Source organism: Triticum aestivum, chromosome 2D (genome assembly GCF_018294505.1).
Source record: "Triticum aestivum cultivar Chinese Spring chromosome 2D, IWGSC CS RefSeq v2.1, whole genome shotgun sequence".
Lineage (NCBI taxonomy): Eukaryota > Viridiplantae > Streptophyta > Magnoliopsida > Poales > Poaceae > Triticum > Triticum aestivum.
The window spans coordinates 55,391,767-55,400,655 of record NC_057799.1 but is presented as its reverse complement, the minus strand read 5'-3'; the positions used below and the strand labels follow the sequence as shown (position 1 = coordinate 55,400,655).

Sequence of the window (8,889 nt, the reverse complement as noted above, 5' to 3'; positions counted from 1 at the left end):
ATTTCGGTATAGTTTGCTTGGTAAACACATTTGCCGTCCGGGATTGGGATACAAACACATAACAGGACGGTACTGTCATGTAACCAAGACCCCTGAATCAACCATGGCATGTATTATTGAGAACAATAGAATAAATAAAACATTCAAAAGGGGAATAGTTCAGCTCCATCGTCTCTCGGTATAGTTTGCTTGGTAAACACATTTGCCTTCGGGGATTGGGAAACAAACACGATTACAGGACGGTACTGTCATGTAACCAAGACCCCTGAATCAACCATGGCATGTATGATTAAGAACAATAGAATAAATAGAACATTCAAAAGGGGAATAGTTCAGCTCCATCGTCTCTCGGTATCGTTTTCTTGGTAAACACATTTGCCGCCGGGGATTGGGAAACAAACACGATTACAGGACGGTACTATCATGTAACCAAGACCCCTCTTGCGCAAAAAAAAAAAATGTAACCAAGACTGAATCAACCATGATATGTATGATTACGAACAATAGAACAGATAGAACATTCAAAAGGGGAATAGTTCGGCTCCATCAATAAACAATAAGTTTTATCAACTAACTCGATCCTTAATCGAAGTTAATGAAGCAACTAATCAATCGAAGAGGTAGCTCCAACCAAATAACCATCTATATATAGCTACCAGCAAATTGAGACGCTCTAGTCCGGGTCATAGATGGATGGATTCATTAGTCTCATCACATCTTCCACATGTAGTTTGGGCTCTGCTGCTGCGGCGCCGGTGGCTCCGTCTTGCGGGTCAGATGCTCCATGTACGGCCCAATCGGCAGGGCCGCGCTGGAGGTGGAGCTGGAAGCGCCGGCGAAGTCTATGGCGCCTGACGGAGAGTCCATGAGCATCGGCGGGTCGGCATTGTCGAGCAGGTCAGCGTTGTTGAGCAAGTCATCACTGTTGAGCAACTCATCGAGGAAGGCGAACGGGTCCTCCTCCTCCATGCCCGCGTCGGCGGCTGGCGCCATCTGGGGTGCATTCTTCGCGGCCATGTCTTTGTTCAACAGCCGGCAAACCGCCCAATCGTCCTGCACGCACGCAACAGGCAGGTTGAGAAAACAACACGAGGAGAATAAGAAATAAAAATAAGAAACAAATCCCAAGCATGACATGTGATGTGAGGGCGTGGTCCAGCAACATCTCTAGATGCTCCAACGGTTCAATCGACCGACTCGTCCGGAGACGGAGACAGAAAAACAAAATAGATTCTTGCGTACCTTGGCGGAGCGGGGTAGGCGATGGGGCAGCTCGCCCTCGAGGTGGTACTCGTGCATCACCCACGGTGTCTTCTGGCCGCCGGGGGCGCGGCCACGGTAGAAGACGAGCGTCTTCTTCATGCCGACGAGGACGGCGCCCAGTCCGGTGCCGCGGAAGATCTCCTTGTCCTTACCCGTCGCCTTCCAGTAGCCGCTCTTCGTCGCCCGGTTGGTGCGCGTCCCCGTCGGGTACTTCCGATCCTTGTGCACAAAAAAGAACCACTCCGACTGGCCCACGCCCATCTTCGCCTTTTCTGCAGAACAAACTGGCCATGAGCGCTCTGCCTCATGCCTGCAAATTATTGACAAGTAGTACTGCACTTACTCGGGAGATCCCACGGCTCGGTGTTGTTGAGGTTGACGTAGGAGACCATGAGACAGGAGAAGTCGGGGTTGCGGATCTTGGGGGTGAGGTAGTGCGTGACCACCTCCTCGTCGGTGGGGTGGAACCGGAACCCTGGAGGAAGCGCCAGCCACGGCTCCTCCCCCCGCAGATGCATCACCGCCGTCACGTCCGACATCGCTGCGGCCTCACGGATCTACCAGCTTACCTTGCTACGTTGTGGAAAAACCAGAGGCTGGGGAGGAGGAAGAAGAGCGAGAGATGTGAAGAGGTGTTTTGTGTGAACGTTTTTGGGTTTAGAAGAGCGGCGGGGTGGGTCTGGTTATATAGCATCCGCAATGCTGTGCGAGGGAAGCCTCACTTATTTACTGCACTCCATACTTTAGGTACTAATTAATGGCTATTAATTCTTTTTAATGATGTACTAGTGATTCCAAGGCAGTAAATTAATGCCCCTGCCAAGCGGCTAAGCATGTCCTAATGAGTCGCTCATGATAGCATCCAGTGTTAATAGGTTGCAAAAATAATTTCCAATTGCGGATCAAATTGACGCAATCCGGGCGATATCTCCGTTTGAAAGCCGCCCCGCAATTTGAGTGCTGTTGTGAATCGCCGGAGATAGCGCCGAAATCGTTGAAGATAGCGCAATATTAGCCTAAAGCTTCGCGCCAATTAATGTAGGGCTGCCGATAAATCCTTTATCTTCCGCGATTTTAATCGTTGGTTGCTAATGATACTAGTTCTGGATAACCACTGTGTAATAAGCTAGTGTTAATCTGCTAATGATGCAGTCCTCCTTTTTTCCCAAAAAGTATTTCAGTGCTACTAATTCTTCTTTTTTTTGAGTATTACTACCTTTATATGAAAATATAAATCATTTGTGCAGTTAAAACGTCTTATATTTTGATATGAAGGGAGTACTTCACTAATTCTATTTTGCAAACAACGACACACGAACATAGACACATACCGATAGGTGTTACTCGCTCCAATCCTTATATAGATGTTTTCACGAATACGCTACCGTATCATTGCATTGATGACTATTTTTTTTTACCTAAAACAACTCAAACAGTGCTGGAAGGCGGACGCCTCTAGCCACCCTCCCGCTCTCGCCGCAGGCCACTCCGGCCCCGGCGACCACCGCCCCAGCCGCGCCGTTGACCGCTCCGGTCACGGCGGCCACCCGCTGCCCTTCCCATGGCCATGCCTTCCCCGTCTAGCGGCCGTCCCCGCGCGCTGCGGTGGCTGGAGTCCAACCCCTCCTCCACGGGCGCCAGCTCCTCCCGCCGACCGCCGCCCCCCTCCCGCGTGGCGCTCTGCCCCCTCCCCCGCTCTGCCTCCCCTCCTGCGGCGCCCTCCCCTCTAGCCCCGCTGGCCCGTCCTGCGCCAGTTGCGGGCCTGCGCTCCGAGGTGTGCCGGGTCGGCAGCGCTGCTTCTCCTCCCGCGGATGGCGGTTGGGAGCTGCCGCGATCCAGCAAGTGGCGGCTGGCCCGGCTTCGCCGTCGCCCCCGGCCCCGCCGTGCCGGTCCGCGGCTGGCGCCCTCCGGTGAATGTCCCAGGTGCCTGGATCCCGCCCCCGACCACCATCCTTCCGAATGCCGCCGCGACGTCCGTTGCCGTCGGTGCCGCTTCTTCGGGCACATCGCCCGGCAATGCGACCGCCCACGCTCTCCCGCCTCTTCCTCTGGCGCCCCGCCGGCCAAGCGCCGTCGTGGCAACGTGGTTGCGTGCCCCGGGCCTGCGTCTTCCAGGTCCGTCTCCGCCACGCCGACGGCCTCCGACGCCTCTACTTCCGCTGGATCTCCCCGCTCCTTGACGGCGGCCCCAACCGCCTCTGAGTCGCTGCCGCCCTCCGCGCCCTCTCCTCCCGCCCCGGCCACCTCGACGGCCTCCTCGGCCTCCCCCGCCTCCTCGATGTCGGGCCACCCATCCCTGCGGCCTGCTGCTACGGTCTGCTATCTGCCGCGTTCTCCGGCGCTAGCGGCCGCGGAGCTGGCCCTGGAGCAGCGTGCCCTCTGGCCACTGTGGCGGGCGCGCGGACCGGCATCCTTGGCACCGAGGTCCTGGCTTTTCTCCAAGAGCGCTTCCAGCTGGCGGAGGGCGCGCTGTCCGTGCATCCGCGCGGCGACGGCGAGTTCCTTCTCCGGTTCCGCTCCGCCAGTGACCGCGCGCGGGTTGCAGCTGGGAACGCTAGGGCTGGTTGTTTCCACCTATTGATCCATCCTTGGAGCCGGCTGGCCGGTGGCGAGCCGGTCACGGCGTGTTTCCTCGTCAACATCGACTTGGTGGGCGTTCCCGACCACGCCATGTGTCGTGAGTCCGCCGAGACGCTGCTCTCGCCATTCTGCGACATCATCGACCTGGCGTCGGAGACGGAGACCATGGCGGACATGGCGGTCTTTCGCCTCTCCGCTTGGACTCTGAACCCCGACGCCATCCCTCGCCTCTCCGAGCTGCTGTTGCCGGTGCCGGACGGCGCCCTGGTGAACGCCGACCCCAATATGGTGATGCACTTTGGGCACCCCCTCATGCGTTTTCCGGTCTCCATCCATGTCTCCAGCACGGAGGACTACCGCCTCGCTGCGACGCCCTCCCCGTCTCCGCCCCGCGACGACGATGGTGTGTTCGGGCCCCCATCGCCGCCTGTTCCGCCTCCTTACCCGCGGCGTCATGAGTTCCCTCCACGCTCTGGTCGCCCCGGCCGGCCATGGTGCCACTGGTGGTGCCCGTCGCTCTCGCTCTCGCCGTCACACCCCGCCGCCTGTTCGCGTCTGGGCTGGCCTCCTCGGGCCCCACCCCTCCGCACTTTCCGGACGGGCGGGCCCGCCCGTGCTCAGCCGCGTGATGTTCCCTCCCCTGCTGGGTGCCGGCGCGTCGCCGCGCGTGGACCAGTCGCCTGCCACCACATTGGCGGTTTCCCCCTGGTGGCCCCGCCCCAACGTTCACCCATCCACTCCCCAGCGGCGGCCGAGCCGTTCGAGGCGGCCCCCGAGAGCTCGTGCGAGCCCAACGTTGGGTGCATGCCTACCTCGGACCACTCTTTCGCGACCCTCACCTCGGGGTCGGACGTCGCAGGGCACGCTGCTGTCGATCTGCTCACCCTATCCGCTGTCGCCCTACAGCCCGTGCTGCCCCCTGCTGCTCAGCAGCGGGCAGAGATTCCCCCGACAGCCTGCACCTCTCCTGTCGCGCCCCCGCCTGCAACCCTTGCCACAGGTCCAGGGCCAGCCTCGGGTACCGCGGTCAACCACGGGTGCCCCACCGTCCCATCGCCTCGCGAGACGGGCCCCTCCAGCAATCATGGGCAGGATTCTTTTCCCACTCCCTCTGCGACACATGGCGGCTCGGAAGCAGTTCAGCCCATGCAGCCCGCTCCCCCGGTGACACCTGGCGACTCGCTAGCAGTCCAGCCCATGCAGCCCATGCATGATGCTGCCCACGTACCGGACGTAGCCCCCGCTACCCCAGCCGCCATGCTGTGTGCTATACAAGGCTACATCCAATCCGTCTAGCGGGACGTGGCTCCTCTCTTCCACCCGACGCCCAGGCATCGTCGTCGTGAGATCCCGCCCAACTTCACCCCCCGCAGAAGCGACCGCATCGCAAAGGCAGACCGGGGCCTTGACTCGGAGATGAAGGCCAAGAGGGTCCTCCTGCTACGCCTGGGGCTGCTGAAGCAGGACGAACTAGTCGACGCCGTGGCACTTGATCGCTACGCCAGGCTGTTTGAGGAGCCGCTCGCCCCGGATGTGATTCGTGCCTTCGCGGATTTCTACGGCTGGGACGTACCGCCTGTCGCTTGCGCCTCGGCCCCGCCCTCCTCGCCTACCGTCCTGGCGGCCTAGGCTCCTCCTCTTCCTTGTGCCCCTTCCTCGCCCGGTCACCTCCATATATACGGATTGTAAACCTAAGATTCTATTTTGGAACGTGCGCGGTCTCAACTCCGGCGCCAAACGCACGGCCGTCCGTAGTGTTATCTCCTCGGACCTTCCGGTCATCGTCTGCCTTCAGGAGACCATGCTCGACGTCATCACCCCCCCTCCTGGTCTCAGAAACGCTCGACCCCTCCTTCGACGCCTTCTACTCCCTGCCCGCGATCGGCTCAAGTGGCGGTATCCTTCTGGCTTGGTGCTCATCCGAGCTTGCCATCTCTAACCCGACCATTGGTGCGCACCACATTACCGCGGTGGTTTCTTCTCTCGCGGGCGGGCATCCTTTCTGGCTCACGGGGGTGTACGGGCCGCAAAGCGAGGCCGACAAGATGTCCTTTCTACAGGACTTGCAGGACATGCGCGCCTCGAGTGTCGGCCCATGGATCCTTGGTGGTGACTTTAACCTGATTGCTGTGGCCGCGGGCAAGAACAACTCTCGCCTAAACCTGCGTCTCATCCGGTGCTTCCGCCGTTTCATGGCTGACATGGAGCTCAGGGACATGTACCTTCATGGTAGGCGGTATACTTGGTCCAACGAGCGCGAAAACCCTACGTTGGTTCGTATCGACAGAGTCCTCTGCACCACATCCTGGGAGTCCGCATTCCCAAGCTGCCTTCTCCGCTGCTTGTCTTCCGCAGCCTTGGACCATTGCCCTCTCATGCTTGACTGCACCCCGCGTTCTCCGGGTGTGCGCCGCTTTCACTTCGAGAAGTTCTGGCCTCAGTTGCCTGGGTTTATGCAAGTGGTCTCCGACGCCTGGTCCATCGCTCCGCCTGACCCCGACCCGTTTCGTCGAATCTTCGACCGTCTAAGGCTAACCGCTGGCCGCCTTCAGAGTTGGAGCGCCAAGACCATCGGCAGTGTTTCCCTGCAGCTAATGGTCGCTCGGGAGCTCATAGCGCGGCTCGATGTGGCGCAGGACTGCAGGCCTCTTTCCAGTCAGGAGTTTTGGCTGCATCGACGTCTCAAACAGGCTTACTTGGGCCTAGCATCCCTCGGGTGGTCCATCCTAAGGCAGCGGGTGAGGTTAGCCTGGTTGCGTAATGGCGAAGCATCGTCCGCTTTCTTGCGCATACAAGCATCCCATCGGAAGCAACATACCCGCATCCTTTCCCTTCGCCACGGCGACGCCACCATCTCGGGGGAGCGGGACATGGCCGAGGCGGCCTTCCACCACTTTGCGGCGATCATCGGCACCGCGGACACGCGCGCTCACTCTTTGGATCTTGACGCCATCGACCCTAGGGTCTTCGACCTCTCGTCCCTGGACCAGCCCTTTACCGAAGACGAGGTCTGGGGTGCCGTAAAGAAGCTGCCCACCGGCAAATCTCCAGGCCCTGATGGCTTCGCGGCCGAGTTCCTTCGCTCCTGCTGGGCGGTTGTGAAGGACGACTTCATGGATGCCTTTGCCAAGCTCTACCGCATGGACGGCCGAGGTTTTCAATGCCTCAACGAGGCATTTGTCACTTTGACTCCCAAGCGAGCGGACGCCACCTCTCTTGGCGACTATCGACCGATCAGTCTCATCCATCTCGTGGCCAAGCTTGTCGTGAAGGTGCTCTCTCTCCGGCTCGCCCCGAGCCTCAACGTGCTTGTCTCCCCTAGCCAAAGCGCCTTCATCTCCGGTCGAAGCATCCACAACAACTTCATGCTTGTGCAGCAAACGGAAAGATACCTTCATCGATCAAAGGCTAGCAGGGTTCTTCTCAAGCTCGGTATTGCCCGCGCGTTCGACGCCGTCTCCTGGCCATTCCTCCTTGAGGTCATGCGTCACCTGGGCTTTGGCACGCGCTGGTGCGAATGGATTTCGATCCTTTTGTCCACCGCTTCGACGCGCGTCCTCCTGAACGGCGTCCCGGGCCCGCATATCCACCACGCAAAGGGGCTTTGGCAGGGCGACCCCGTGTCCCCCATGCTCTTCACCCTGGTCATCGACGTGTTGAACTCGCTTATGCTTCATGCCACGACGACCGGCCTCCTCAGACGGCTTAGCCCCAGACTCGCCGCCCCTAGCGTTTCTCTCTACGCCGATGACGTTGCTATCTTCTGTCACCCGAGCATGGACCAGCTAATCGCAATCAGAGCCATCCTTCAGGTCTTCGGGCATGCTTCCGGGCTCCACACCAACTTTGCCAAGTGCTCTGCTGCACCCATCCACTGCACGGATGCCGAGACGGCTGATGTGGCGGCCGCCTTGTCCTGTCCCTTGGCGCAGTTTCCTTTGCCCTACCTCGGACTCCCTTTGTCCGTGCGCAAGGTGCCTTCGTCTGCTCTGCAGCCCCTGCTGGACCGCATGGTCAGGAAGTTCTCCTCCTGGTGCGCCTCCATGCTTTCGAGGGGTGAGCGGCTCGCCCTTGTCCTCCACGTCCTCACCGCGATGCCTACCCACATGCTCATGGCAATGGTGATCTGCAAGCCTGTGCTCAAACGCATCAACCGCATCATCCAAGACTTCCTATGGCACGGTCGCCGCGACGCCAACGGCGGACATTGTCTGGTCAATTGGCAGCGGGTGTGTAGGCCGCTCGAGTACGGAGGCCTCGGCGTCCTGGATCTGCATCGCTTCGGTATAGCGCTTCGAACGCGCTGGCAGTGGCTTCAGCGCACCGATCCCTCCCGCCCGTGGATTCACCTTCAACTACCTGACGATCCAGAGGCCCACGCCATATTTCGCGCATCCACATACTGGCGCCTTGGGGATGGTCACTCCTGCCTTTTCTGGGAAGACCGCTGGCTTGATGGCCAATCTGTCGCGGATGTTGTGCCTCATCTCGTCCCGCTCGTGCCCCGCCGGCGTCGCCGGACCTGCACTGTGGCCGACGGACTTGCCGAGCGAGCCTGGATCAGGCACATCCAGGCGGCTCTGACGCCGCTTGCCACAGCTGAGTTCGTCGAGCTTTGGCGCCGCTTGCAGTCTCTCGCGCTCTCCGACCAGCCGGACCGTCTCCGCTGGCGCTGGACTGACAGCGGGATTTACTCAGCCAAATCTTGCTACAAGGCCCTATTCGCTGGTTCCATGCGTGCTCCGCACTGGAGGCTCACCTGGCGGAGCTGGGCGCCCTTGCGGGTGAAGTTCTTCGCCTGGCTTGCCCTCCAAGACAGATGCTGGACGGCGGCTCGCTTCGCTCGGCATGGTCTCCCGCATCACGCTGCATGCCTCTTCTCCGATCAGGGATGGAGACTATGGAGCACATCCTAGTTAGCTGCCCATTCTCGCATCAGGTTTGGCATGCCTGCTTTGCTTGGTGCTACCCTCAGGCCCCTGCATCAACTCCCAGTGTCCGCTTTTTGGACTGGTGGCACGATACGACATCCGCGGCGGCGGCAGC

General features: G+C 59.8%; 1 protein-coding gene across 1 annotated transcript; it reads right to left on the bottom strand.

Annotated features, from left to right (window-relative positions):
• Nucleotides 1-630: 630 nt before the first annotated feature.
• LOC123048672 (NAC domain-containing protein 87-like) lies at nt 631-1,896 on the bottom strand. The gene is made up of 3 exons (XM_044471721.1): nt 1,607-1,896; nt 1,243-1,535; nt 631-1,053 (listed from the first exon to the last, which is right to left on the bottom strand). Exons 1-3 carry the CDS (start codon nt 1,800-1,802, stop codon nt 712-714), a joined length of 831 nt encoding a protein of 276 aa, XP_044327656.1. The 5' UTR covers nt 1,803-1,896; the 3' UTR covers nt 631-711.
• Nucleotides 1,897-8,889: the final 6,993 nt, after the last annotated feature.